Consider the following 14,096-nt stretch of genomic DNA (forward strand, 5'->3'; position numbering starts at 1 on the left):
CCCAAATACTTATGTTTTAATTCCTTTTTCCACAAACTTTAGAAGTAAGCTTATTTTTAAATTTCATTTTCCTTGAACTTTATTTTTTAAAGATTTGATTTATTTGAAAGGCAGAGAGACAGGGAGAGAAAGAGATTGACTTGTCCATTGGTTCATTTCCCATATGGCCACAAAAGCCAGAGCTGGACCAGCTGAAGCCAGGAGCCAGGAACTGCATCTCCCAAGTGGATGCCAGGGCCCACCTACTCGGGCTATCTGCTGCTCACCCAGGCACGTTAGCAGGGAGCTGAATCAGAAGCCTAACAGCAGTGACTTGAACTTGCACTCAGTATGAGATGCCACAGGTGCAAGCAGTGGCTTAACCTGCAATGCCACAGTGCCAATCTGTTATTTTTAAAGATTATTATTTACTTGAGAGGCAGAAGCGGAGAGAGATACCTTCCATCCCTGGTTCACACCCCAAATGCCCACAGTGACCAGGGCTGGGTTGGGGCTGGAGCCAGGAGCTGGTAAACACAATCCAGATCTGGCACATGGATGGCAGGAACTTTGTTACCTTGAGTCATCACCACTGCCTCCAAGAGTCTACACCAGCAAGAAGCTGGAGCCAGGAATCAAACCCAGGCTCTCTGATGTGGGATGCGGGTATCTTAACTGCTTGGCCAAACTGTGCTCTGTCCACAGACTTTTAAAAGTATATCCATACTGTAAACACTTTGCATTCATCATACTCCTTCACTCAAAAATCTCAAATGGCGGCCGGCGCCGTGGCTCAACAGGCTAATCCTCCGCCTTGCGGCGCTGGCACACCGGGTTCTAGTCCCGGTCGGGGCACCGATCCTGTCCCGGTTGCCCCTCTTCCAGGCCAGCTCTCTGCTGTGGCCAGGGAGTGCAGTGGAGGATGGCCCAAGTGCTTGGGCTCTGCACCCCATGGGAGACCAGGAGAAGCACCTGGCTCCTGCCATCGGAACAGCGCGGTGCGCCGGCCGCAGCGTGCTACCGCGGCGGCCATTGGAGGGTGAACCAACGGCAAAAGGAAGACCTTTCTCTCTGTCTCTCTCTCACTGTCCACTCTGCCTGTCAAAAATTAAAAAAAAAAAAAAAAAAAAAAAAAAAATCTCAAATGGCTTCACAGTTATCGCACATCAAATCCAAATATTGCCTGGCTTTCATTGCCCTCTATAATCTGACCTCACTTGCTTGGTTAGTCTTATTTCCCATGATACTCCATGCACTGTGTGGGACAACGTGCTCACACTTTCTGTGCATGGCCTGCTTAGTCTGTTTTTGCTTTTGATTTGGAATGTCTTCCGTTTTTCCCCTTGCCTTTCCATCAGGACATTCCTCTTTCCTCCTGAAATCTACCTCTAGTCCACGTTGATTTCTTCTTAACTCTCAGCGCGTATAGTCATTTATACTATATAATTCGGAACCATAGCAGCAATATTCTGCAAAGAAAAATCTACATTATTCAGGCTGATTCTTTAACCTTGCCTAATCAAGCTAACTTTTCTAACAGAAGTTTATAAAATATGGTCATAGTGTTCCATTCTCATTTCATTTTGTTGCCCTTCCCAATATGAACAGAAAGCTTTTGGAGGGAGGGACTGTGTGTCTTCAGTTTATTGAGTAGCCCCCACAACGTTTAGCATTTCATTTTATGAGTATCTTCTGTGTGCCTGGTTGTTCTAGGTACTGAAATGAGGTGAGTACAGGAAGGAGAATGGATAAATCCCTTTCCTCCTGCAGAGTGTATTTTAGTAGATAGTGGGTAGTGGTGATATTTCACATTTGAATTGCATCTTAAGGCTTCCAAAGTTATTACTCTCTTCTGTGAAATCAACTGAGTGCTAAGTGAAGACTATAATCCATTAAGTGACTATCCCAAAATTACACAGTTAATATGCGACAGATTGTGACTCTGACCTTGGTCTCCTGGATTCTAGTTTTATTTAGATTTGTATAATTAGAGTCACCCCTCTTTCTGAAGCTTTTATGGTGGGAGATAGTAGTTTGGAATCTGTCTGCTTATTTATGGAGATTTACGGATAGTTGCCAGCTGTTGTCAGTTAGAAGTGGCGAGGAATAGGATTAGTCAGAAAAGCTACACTTTTTTGCTCTGGCAATTCAGTGTTCTTTGGGAGGAGCCTTTTTTTAAACATTTGCTTTCCAAATATGTGTCATCCATCCTGAACATGACTGTAAAAAAGTTGGCCTCCATGGATAAAACTGAAAGCAGAGAAATTGAAAGCTGCTAATCATGTAACTAAAGACACTATAAAGAGGTTTTGGACCCACAGTGCCATGCTTAGTATACAGTGGATGCTGGATGCCCTGATGAACCAATAGTCAATTAATTTTTAAAAGTTTTATTTATTAATTTATTTGAGAGGTAGAGTTATAGACAGAGAGAGGGAGAGACAGAGAGAAAGGTCTTCCATCCACTGGTTCACTCCCCAATTGGCTGCAATGGCCATAGCTGGGCCAGTCTGAAGCCAGGAGCCAGGAGCTTTTTCCGGGTCTCCATGCCGGTGCAGGGACCCAAGCACTTGGCCCATCTTCTTCTTTTTTTTTTTTCTTTTCTTTTTTTAAATTTTTGACAGGCAGAGTGGACAGTGAGAGAGAAAGGTCTTCCTTTGCCGTTGATTCACCCTCCAATGGCCGCTGCAGCCGGCGCACCGGGCTGATCCGAAGCCAGGAGCCAGGTGCTTCTCCTGGTCTCCCATGGGGTGCAGGGCCCAAACACTTGGGCCATCCTCCTCTGCACTCCTGGGCCATAGCAGAGAGCTGGCCTGGAAGAGGGTAACCAGGACAGAATCCGGCGCCCCGACCAGGACTAGAACCTGGTGTGCCGGCGCCGCTAGGCGGAAGATTAGCCTGTTGAGCCACGGCGCCGGCCTGGCCCATCTTCTACTGTTTTCCTAGGCCATAGCAGAGAACTGGATTAGAAGAGGAACTGGCACCCATATGGGATGCTGGCTCCATAGGCAGAGGCTTAACATACTGCACCACAGCACCAGCCCCAGTCAGTTGTTTAAAAGTCATTGTGGAATGGTAGGAAGAGCCTCAGACTAGGATTCAGAATATTTGTGCTCAAGATTTAGGCCGGCGCCGCGGCTCAATAGGCTAATCCTCCACCTGCATCACTGGCACACTGGGTTCTAGTCCCGGTCAGGGCGCCGGATTCTGTCCCGGTTGCTCCTCTTCTAGTCCAGCTCTCTGCTATGGCCCAGGAGTGCAGTGGAGGATGGCCCGAGTCCTTGGGCCCTGCACCCACATGGGAGACCAGGAGGAAGCACCTGGCTCCTGGCTTCGGATAAGCGCGGTGCACTGGCCGCAGCGTGCCAGCTGTAGCAGCCATTGGAGGGTGAACCAACAGAAAAGGAAGACCTTTCTCTCTGTCTCTCTCTCTCATTGTCCACTCTGCCTGTCAAAAAAAAAAAAAAAAAAATCTTGGTACTTTACCTATTATTGGCTAACCTCTGCCAAGCTTTTTTAACTTCTGTGATTATCAGTTTCTTTGTTCTGTGGGAATCAATACCTATATAATATAACTTGTAGAATTACTTTTTAAATCTCAAAAGAAGCAATAGGGCCAAGTGTTGTGGCCCAGTGGATTAAGGTACTTCTTGAGCCATTGCTGTTGCCTGCAAGTATCTGCATTAGCAGGAAGCTGGAATCAGGAGTGGGGCCAGATATTGAACACAGGCTTCTTAACTGCTAGGCCAAATGGTTTTAAACAGATGTATAAGGGGCTGGCGCGGTGGCACAGTGGGTTAACGCCCTGGCCTGAAGCGCAGGCATCCCATATGGGTGTCGGTTCTAGTTCCGGCTGCTCCTCTTCTGATCCAGCTCTCTGCTATGGCCAGGGAAAGCAGTAGAAGATGGCCCAAGTCCTTGGGTCCCTGCACGTGGGTGGGAGACCTGGAAGAAGCTCCTGACACCTGGCGCAGATCGGCCATTGCAGCCAGTTGGGGAGTGAACCAGCAGATGGAAGACCTCTCTGTGTGTGTGTGTGTGTGTGTAACTCAGACTTTCAAATAAATAAATAAATCTTTAACAAAAAAATAAATAAATAAACCAATGTATTATGTGCTATGGTCTAGAAAAATACACAGTATCTTGTGCTCTCATAGAGCACACACTGGAAATTTGAAAGGCAGAGTTACAGAGAGGCAGAGGCAGAGAGAGAAGAGTCTTCCATTCCTTCATTCCTTGGTTCACTCCCCAACTGGCCACAATGGCAGGAGCTGTGCCGATCCGAAGCCAGGAGCCAGGAGCTTCTGGGTCTCCCACACAGGTGCAGGGGCCCAAGGAGTTGGGCCATCTTCTACTGCTTTCCCAGGCCATAGCAAAGAGCTGGGTTGGAAGTGGAGCAGCTGGGACTCGAACCGGCTCCATATGGTGGATTCCGGCACTGTAGGCGGTAGCTTTATCCGCTATGCCACAGCACTGGCCCTGAAAATACTTCTTGGGGAAGTGGTGCTTTGGCTGAGACTTGAAGGGGATAGGAATTCCAGAGAAGGGGCAGATGGGAAAGAGAAAGCATCTAAGTAGGTAGCAATATAAAGGTAGCAATGTAAAGGCTCAGCAATATAAAGAATGGAGGAAAAATTGTAAGTAGTCCTATATTGCCATAGTTTACTTAGGAATGATGCAACAAGAGATAAAACTGGGGCACGTGGTAGGAGGTAAAGCAGGACTCTGTGGAGACCCTGGTTTGGACTTTACCCTGAATGCCCTGGGGAGTGTTGTATGGTATTAAATAAAAGGCTATTATAATTACATTTGCATTAGAGACTGATCACTCTGGCTATATATGGAGAATGGATGATGAAGGTGTATTAACTGGAAGGAAGAAGACCAGCTAGGAAGTAACTACAGTAATTAGACAAAGACTTTGTGACCCGGCTTTTATCAGTGAAGATGGAGGCAAGGGGCAGTCTTTATGAGATATACAAGATACAGCCTGCAGCTTTTGATGACTGGTTATTTAATGTTTATGGAATCCTTACTAACTTCCTGGGCTGTGCTAAGAACTTCTACATGGGTTTCCTCATTCTCACTGACGCCTTTAGGTTTTATATTGTTGTCCTCAGTATGTAGATAAGGAAGCAGGCTCAGAAAGTTTGGTAACTGCTTATAGTCACAGAGCCCTTGAGTGCTGTTATTCAACTCTCCCATCTCTGTCTTCTCTGAAGACCACTCTTATCCACTATACTGCATGGCTTACTTAGTTTCCTGATTACTAGCTTGAAGAATTAGTTGGTGGCATGTAGCGCTGGGTCACAGGGCAGTGGCACTGGGGTGTAGGGAAGTCAGGTTAGGGGAGATGAGTTCTGCTTTGGAGATTACATTTAAAATTCTGTATCCTGGAAGAATGGCCTAAGCTAGATATGCTGCCTTGGGACTCTTTAGTCTGTAGGTGGTTGTGGTGGTACCACTGAGCAAGTAGGCTAGGTATTGGTGTGGCAGCTGAGATCTTGGGAGTAGACATGACCACCTGCAGAATGTATGTGTGTGTAGAGAATGAGAACATGTGTCTTTTAGTCCCTTTGGATGTGTGTTCTTCCTGTCACATCTCAAATCTTACCCTCTTGTCTATGTGATGTTAGTGGTAGAATGAGATTAGCTATAACTCTAGCTGTATTATAACTTTCTGCTTAAGTTAGACAGCAGAATTATACTTGTTTAGCACTGAAAGCTAGCAAGTACAATTGGAATATGGAATAAAAGCAACCAAAATTCCCTGAAGCTAAATTATTAAAACTTATAAAATTTGTAGGTATTCCCCAACCCTGGCAGTCTTTAGAGACACTTGTACTTTGTCACCATGTTTAACACCAGTCTCAACCTAAAGCATCTATTGTGTGTAAAGGGGCATGTTTTATTTTTATTTTTAAAAAAGATTTATTTATTTATTTTGAAAGAGTTACAGAGAGAGAGGGAGAGACAGAGTACTCTTCCATCCGCTAGTTCACTCCCTAGATGGCTAAAATGGCCAGGGCTGGGCCAGGTGGAAGCCAGGAGCCAGGAGCTTCATCTGTATCTCCCACGTGGATGGCAGGAGCCCAAGTACTTGGGCCATCTTTCACTGCTTTCCCAGTCCATTAGCAGGGAACTGGATTGGAAGTAGAGCAGCCGGGACTTGAACAGGGATCCGTATGGGATGCTGGCATCACAGGTTGTGGCTTCATCCTCTGTGCCACAATGCTGGCCCCAAGAAACATGCTTTATAACAAAACTGGGTGGTATCTATTCAGTCTTGGGAACTTATCACACTCTTGGTCTTTATCCTTGATTTCAAAAAGTGTGAGTTATTTATGAGATTGTCCCTGGCCAGTCCCCAGAATGGACCAGGTCAGCAATTCAGATTTGAGATGGCTCCATAGTCTGCTGCATTTGTGATTGGAGCATAAGCCTAAAAGAGGCTTCTGCTGCTTCTGCAGGCCATGGTAAGAAAGGTTTATTTAGTTCTCATTCTCATTTTTTTCCTTCGATTCACTTTAAAAGGGCATTCTCTGGGAATGACTGCCCAGAGAGACCAGAGCCTGTACACGGAAAAGAATGAACAAATGATATTGTTTTCTTGTAAGCTGTGTGTCTCTTCCACAGGGAGGACATGTATTGAGATATTCTGGCTTGTTGTCACCTTTGGAGAAATGGTCATTTTTGGCAGCTTCAAGGGAGTTAATTCATTCAGCTGTAGTCATGTGAATTAAATAATACTTTGATGGAAGGAATCTCTTCAAGTCAAGGCTTTGATTAAAATTTAACTGATTTTAAGAGATCAGTTAAGGTCTCAAGTACTTTATGTAGCTGTGTACTGATAACATTTTAAACTTATGTGTATGGCTGGCGCCACGGCTCACTTGGATAATCCTCCGCCTGGGGCACTGGCACCCCGGGTTCTAGTCCCGGTTGGGGCGCCGGATTCTGTCCCGGTTGCCCCTCTTCCAGGCCAGCTCTCTGCTGTGGCCCGGGAGTGCAGTGGAGGATGGCCCAGGTCCTTGGGCCCTGCACCCACATGGGAGACCAGGAGAAGCACCTGGCTCCTGGCTTCGAATCAGCACAGTGCACTGGTTATAGCAGCCATTTGGGGGGTGAACCAATGGAAAAAGGAAGACCTTTCTGTCTCTCTCTCTCACTGTCTAACTCTGCCTGTCAAAAAAAAAAAAAAAAAAAAAAAAAGAAAGAAAGAAAGGAAGAAAGAAAGAAAGGAAAACACTATGTGTATGGTATGGGCTCCTTTCAGAACCCTTGCTCCTCTGAAGCTTTGGAATACTCAGGTACATAAATATTTATTGAGTACCTACTCTCTGCCAATTAATGGCCTAGATGGTAGAGTGTAATGTGGAACAAGTTAAATAAGGTCCTTTCTTTCTTAGACCTTAACTTTCTTTAGGATATTAGATGTTGAATGAGGCTAAGTTAGCACTTGTGGAAGAACTATAACAAGCTCTTTTGGGTGGGTCTGATCGCCTTCCCTACTGCATGTTCACATCCCCCCCATCCTCATTTGAACCCTGGCTCGAACGGAAGCTTCTCCATATCTTACCTGATCCTCCCATGTGATATACACTCTTCACCCCCTGGAGTCCCATGCCACTCTGTTTGTTTTACAGTTGTTAGTGTGTGTATTAAGTCTTCTCTGTTAGATTTTACCTTATTGAGGGCAGGGCAAATATCCTGTTCAGCTTGGTCTGAGACATTCCACATTCTGGAGATACAGAAGAAAACAGCAAGTCAGACTCAGACTTGTTTTCTCCCATCCACTATCAACACGGATCACTTCTGATGTCAGATAAATGGAGGATTTCCGCCACTTGCCCAGCAAGCAGTCGGTTCTGCAGCAGGCACCAGCCGAGTGCCCTTCAACTGCGTTCTGATACTATCCTCCCGGAGATAGTGTCCAGTCCCACAGGCTGAGGGCTCTGTCCCTAAGATTGTTGCCTCCAGTCCCCACTTCAAATACCAACCGCAGTCCCCCCACGTAGTGTTACCTGTGCTTTTGACCAACTGGCTATAATGAAGGTTCCTACAGCACCCTCCTTAGGTTCAGTTAGTTTGGCTGGGCTGCTCACAGATGTCAGGGAAACATTTACGTTTGCAGGTTTATTATGAAAGATATTAAAAAGCTTACAGATAAAGGGATACATATGTATTGGGAGAAGGGGCAGGGAGCTTCCATGTTCCCTGTGGTCCTGCCACTCTTCGGGGACTCCATATGTTCAGCTTTCCAGAAGCTCTCTGCTCCCTGTCCTTTTGGATTTTCATAGAGACTTCATTACACAGGTGTGGTTACTGATAGACTGAGTGGGGAAACCCAGCAAGACCTGTCCAGATTCTCCCTGAGCTCTCTGTGGCATTCCTTCCTTGTGGGCAGGAAGTGAGTGTGGAGGGTTTAGGACCTACTCTTGGCTTTATGGCCAGCTAAAGGTATAGGAAGATGGGTTTCTTTGACCAGCCTCAGGGAAGGAGTCAAAAGCCAGGAACTATGGACAAAACTCAAAATATATAAAGCACCCATATGCAAGCAGCTGGATGTTGTGGGGAAAACGCACACACACACGCACACGCACACACAATGTAGAGCCAGAAAACTGAGTACTGGCTTACTAGCTATGTAAAAATTTCACTGAAATTAAGTTTTCTACTCTAAGAGTGTAACAACCTTTCCATTCCTAAATAGTTGTTGGGAGGCTCAAACTGAGATAATGTCCATATATTGCCTATACATTGTAAATCCTAAATTCTTACACAGGTATTTTTAGTATCCTAGTAAGTATTTGCTATAGTGAACATCTATTGGCATTCTCTTCACTCTCAGGAGTATTCTGTTTTTCTTGGTAGCTGCTATGTAATAGTAAAATAACAAATGGCATTTCATCTGTTTGCAACAGGTGGTCCATTATGGCTGACATGCAAAATCTGGTGGAAAGGTTGGAGAGAGCAGTGGGCCGTCTGGAGGCGGTATCCCATACCTCTGACATGCACCGAGGATATGGAGACAGCCCTTCGAAAGGTAAGCGTCACCAGCCCAACAGAATGCTTTGTTTGAGCGACGTGGCCTAACATTTTTCTATCACAGTAAATTCTCTGGAGCTCGTTTCTCAATGCATTTAGCCAAGAAAGTTCATATCCCAATAATTTGTATTGCTGTCAACAGACAAAGGAGGAAGTGACTTGTGCAGAGAGGCCTGTGGTTAAGTTATTTTAACACGGCAACTTCCTGCTTGTGTGATATTTCCTGTTCTTTCTTTAGCAAATGACTCCAGTGCAAGTCAAATGACAAGTGACACTGAAGTTTCCTGTCTCCAAATGATTGGCAAATCGGCCATTTTGCACATGTACCAGTTGAAACATAGAGTGTTAGAGCTAAATGGAACCTTGGAGAATCATTTTATCTTCATTTTATAAAAAAAATTAAGCGCAGAGTAGAAAATTAGAGTTACACAGCCATTACTGGTGCCATGGGAACTAGAACCCAGGTTTCCTGACCTCTGTGCCCATACGCTGTTGACTGTATTGCCTTGCTTCCCACTTTTACCTGTAAATTCACTTGATTCTTCATGATGTGTCTGTCTTCAGCAGGGGCAGCTCTCTATGTGCAGGCATTTGACTCACTGCTTGCCGGTCCTGTGGCAGAGTACTTGAAGAACAGTAAAGAGATTGGGGGAGATGTACAGAAACACGTAAGGATATTTTGCCTTTCTTCTCTTCTCCACGAACTGCTGGTTTCCTCTTCAGAGCCCACTTGGTTGAAGAGTCCCTTGAGAGGGACCCAGTGCTGTGGCGTAGCAGGTTAAGCTGCCACCTGTAGCACCAGCACCCATGTGGGTGCTGGCTTGAGTCCCAGCTGCTCCATTTCTGATCCAGCTCCCTGCTAATGGCCTAGGAAAACAGTGAAGGATGACCCAAGTCCTTGGGCTCCTAAACTCACGTAGGAGACCCAGAAGAAGCTCCTGGCTCCTGGCTTCAGCCTGGCCCAGCCCTGGCTATTGCAGTCATTTGGGGAGTTAACCAGTGGATGGAAGGCCTCTCTCTCTGTAACTCTTCCTTTCAAATAAATAAAATAAATCTTAAGGGGAAAAAAAGTCCTTGGAGAGGCTCCAGGCTTTCTCTTCCTTCTCTGAGGACGTAATTCCAGGGATCCCTGTTTTTATCATATATTCTGTATGGATTTCTTTTATACAAAAAGCTTGTTTGGCACATAAAACATGGATCTGTTCATCTCTAGTGAGGAACCAATCTGTTTCCCACACGTTACATAATCAGACCTAGGGTAGGTTATTGAAAGGAGTCATTATCAAGGCTTAGCATTTATAAAACTGTACTTGATAGTTATTAGTTATGCTAATATGAGTTATTCTCACACTTAGCCTGCAGCAAGCATATGAAGGTGGCATTGACAGGGACCTCTCAACCCACCTCCCTTCATGCACTGCCTCCTACATTGTCATCATCACCCACCACCACTCCCCACGCACAGATGCCTCACCTCGTTCTTTGGGACCCAAAACCTTCCCGCTACTCTGCTGAAGATCCTGTTTAAGATCTTCCTTACCTAACCCCTTCAGCAAGATTGACTGCTTGGTCTTTGGAAAATCTATTTTGAGTCTCGTATACCATCTGTGGGCAGAGGTGTTAGCACTAAGGAGTAGAACTGGGACTTTGACAAAAGTGGGGACTGGCATTTTTACTTTACACAGTTCTGTAACATTTAAAAATTTTTCGCATGTATCACTTTTACTTCTTTAATATTTTAAAAAAGATTTATTTATTTATTTGAAAGGCAGGGTTACAGAGAGAGAGGGAGAGACTGAGAGATCTTCCATCTGCTGGTTCACTCCCTGAATGGTCACAATGGTTGGGGCTGGGCCAGGAGCCAGAAGCTAGGAGCCAGGAGCTTCTTCTGGTCTCCTGAGCACTTTGGCTATCTTTTTTTTTTTGCTTCCCCAGATGCATAACAGGGAGCTGGATCAGAAGTGAGACATAAACTGGCACCATTTGGGACCTTAACTTGCTATACCACGATGCTGGCCCCCACTTTTATATTTTAAAAGTGGAAACCCAGAAAAAAGATTATCTTCTTTGAATTTTTATATTTTAATAGTTTTTACAACCTGATGTTTCTTAAAGTTTTTGACCTTGATCTTCAGTAAGAAATAACATATTTATAACTGAGCTATAAGTTAGACAAAACAATACTTATACTAATGACACTATTTGGAAATAATTTGAAGTTGGTGTACTGCACTCATACTTTTATTTTGTTCTCTTTCACTTTTTGTGCTGCTTATGGCTCATTAAATTGATTTAACTAACTATCTACTAATACTAAAGAGCCATTATCCAGCATTACTGGGTATTATTAGGTTAAATGTTGGATATTGAGCATTATTGGATATTATTAGGTTAAATAGCTTTAACCTAAACGAGTAAATACTTTGAGAATTTTAGGCATAAATAGAGGCTTTTGCCTTTACTCCTGCCTCCAGTTTTTGAATGTTTTTGGTGATATGAGATAGGGATTTTTTGTTGCATGTCAGAACACAGTGTATGTGTAGTTGCTAACTTGACTTCACCCAAGGCTAGTCCAGGTTGTTTTCATTTCCAGCTCTGGGTGTGTATTTCTGATTAGTTCCAACTGGAACATGGAATATGTGATTCTGTTATCAGTCCTTGGAATCTGGAGTACAGGAGGGAAGCAGCATGAGGAGCCTGGGTTGCTACCAGAGGACATGGAAGTGGAGGTTTCAGGTTGTGCTTATCAGGACCTCTCCGTTTGTAATGTGTCATCGATAGCTGATTCTTCTCCTTTTCCGCAGGCAGAGATGGTGCATACAGGCCTGAAGCTGGAGCGAGCGCTCTTGGTTACAGCCTCTCAGTGCCAGCAGCCAGCAGGTGTAAGTTCACCACTAGTTGGTTTAGTTTTGGTTTGATGCTCAGGACAAGTAGAGAGGTTTCTGCTAAGCTATTATAACATGCTAAAATAAGCTCTGCAGGCTCGGGATGGTGTACGTTCATGCCAAGTCCCAGAAGTCCAGCGACACTCAAAGTGCCATTATGGGAGTGTGCCCTTGGGTATTAGTCTACTGGCTTTCATTCTGTCATTCTACTTAGGACTGTAGTTACCCTGGGACTGGGCTGCTTCTCTCAATAAACAGCCCCTTTTAGCATCTTGGCTGAGCCCAAATTCATCATTGTGCCCCTGTGGAGATCCTGAAACTCCTGGGTACTGCTTCTCCCCTTGACCTTCACTGGTTGAGGGATTTCCTTTTCACTTTACTCGTAGCTCAAAATTTAGGCTACAAGGGTGAAAAGTTGAATTAGATGAAATGTAGATTTTTCTCAAAGATTTGAATTATGTTTCTTCTTCATTTGGCTTTCCTAAGCACAGAGAGAAAATAAAAGCAAGTTTTCCTACTAATGCTCTATTAAAACCCTTGATCCTTGGCTTGCCTAAGTTATGTAAAAACAGTGCAGTATGGTTTTAAATATATTAGATTTTAATCCTTAATCTGCCTGAATGGTTAAAGCGTTTTATCTAAACCTTTCCTCCAAACCCGTACTTTCTACAGCAGATCAAGCAGCGGAGACTGTGTTACATTTACCTTTTTTTTAGACCAGGGATTGACAGACCATGGCCTACAGGCCAAATATGGCTCACCACCTGTTTTTGTAAATGAAGAGTTTTGGGAACAGATATTTACTGTCTGGTCCTTTAGAAACAAAATTTGTCGATTCCTGTTTTAGACAGTTTGCATGCTAGACCTGAGAATTGAAGTGTTCAAGAAACTCCGCTTTGGAGGAAGATAAAAGCACAGAAACAAAACTCAGCCATTTTGCCGAGCTGTCTGCTAGAATGCCAGTTCCCCTAATTCCATCTGATTCATCAGCTCTGTGCTCAGCGGTTGCTGTCTAGCCAGCAATGGGCGATGATGATAAGAGAGAGCTGAGACAAAGCCCTTGTCCTTGAGGAATTCATGAGAGAAGCATGGGTCTATTAATAGTTGATGCTGGTGTGTCTGATAAACGGCCAGTTTGGTCATCATGGCAGTAAATGCCGGAGGTGGTGTGGCTGGGGCTGCTCCTCGTGAGGCATTGGATAGATGGATAAAGAAGAGGACGCCGTGAGGAAAGGCACAGAAACGCGCGTGTGTCTCCTGTCAGCGGGACAGAGGAGAGAGGAGTGACTGTAATGGTGGGATTTGTGGCATGACTAAGGGTATAGGTCCTGAGTAGCAAGAACCACAAAATCTCGCCTGAGGAGTTGGAGGTCTGTGGAGCTGGGATGGCGAGCAGAGTTCTAGCTGTGTGATTCAAGGCAGGGTGAATACAGAGTTTATCGGGGTGCTTATTTTAGTCCATAATGGAGTCTTGCCTTCAGGGTAAGAGTTGACCAACACACACAGCTTCTGTAGAAAGAGTCTAACCTGAATCTTTTCTTGCATTCTTTCTTAGAATAAGCTCTCTGATTTGCTGGCACCCATCTCCGAGCAGATCCAAGAAGTGATAACATTTCGGGAGAAAAACCGAGGCAGCAAGTTGTTCAATCACCTGTCAGCTGTCAGTGAAAGCATCCAGGCCCTGGGTTGGGTGGCTGTGGTGAGCAGCATGGCTTCTCGGGCAGGGAAGGGGTAGATGAAAAGGGGAGGCTGGAGATGGTCGTAGAGGCTCTGAGTCACTGATAGCTTCTCTCTTTCTAGGCTCCCAAGCCTGGCCCATATGTGAAAGAAATGAATGATGCTGCCATGTTTTACACAAACCGAGTCCTCAAGGAATATAAAGATGTGTAAGTGTAGCCTTTCCTCGAGGGGAAAGGACAAACTCAGCTGGTTACTTGCTGGAGTAACCCTATGGGGCTCAATAAGGCTCTGTGTTGGTCCTCCTGGCCCAGGGCTCCTTTTTGGAAAACTTGGTAGATACTGACTCATCCAAGTGGCATTTGCAAGCAGGAAGTGTTTCTGCTTCCACTTCTTTTTTTTTCTGCATGGTTTCCAGAGGTCCGTTTTTCAGTCCTTACCCTTCTAGGTTTAAGAAGTTGGGCTGGAGGTAATATGTGCCAGTACCCTTTAATTTGCTTACGCAAG

The 14,096-nt window shown here is 44.9% G+C and overlaps 1 protein-coding gene across 3 annotated transcripts in view; it reads left to right on the forward strand.

Annotated features, from left to right (window-relative positions):
* The window catches only part of CAP1 (cyclase associated actin cytoskeleton regulatory protein 1), a 31,176-nt gene that overhangs the window by 9,203 nt on the left and 7,877 nt on the right, over positions 1 to 14,096 (forward strand). For 2 of the 3 annotated variants that reach the window (XM_062191045.1, XM_062191044.1), the window contains 5 exons: positions 8,904 to 9,025; positions 9,592 to 9,695; positions 11,832 to 11,909; positions 13,468 to 13,611; positions 13,713 to 13,798. In XM_062191045.1, the coding sequence (XP_062047029.1) occupies positions 8,914 to 9,025; positions 9,592 to 9,695; positions 11,832 to 11,909; positions 13,468 to 13,611; positions 13,713 to 13,798 (524 nt within the window). In that variant the 5' untranslated portion in view covers positions 8,904 to 8,913. The remainder of the gene's footprint in view (positions 1 to 8,903; positions 9,026 to 9,591; positions 9,696 to 11,831; positions 11,910 to 13,467; positions 13,612 to 13,712; positions 13,799 to 14,096) is intronic. The other variant, XM_062191046.1, reaches the window with a different exon arrangement.

The sequence above is a fragment of the Lepus europaeus genome, chromosome 5 (assembly GCF_033115175.1).
Source record: "Lepus europaeus isolate LE1 chromosome 5, mLepTim1.pri, whole genome shotgun sequence".
Lineage (NCBI taxonomy): Eukaryota > Metazoa > Chordata > Mammalia > Lagomorpha > Leporidae > Lepus > Lepus europaeus.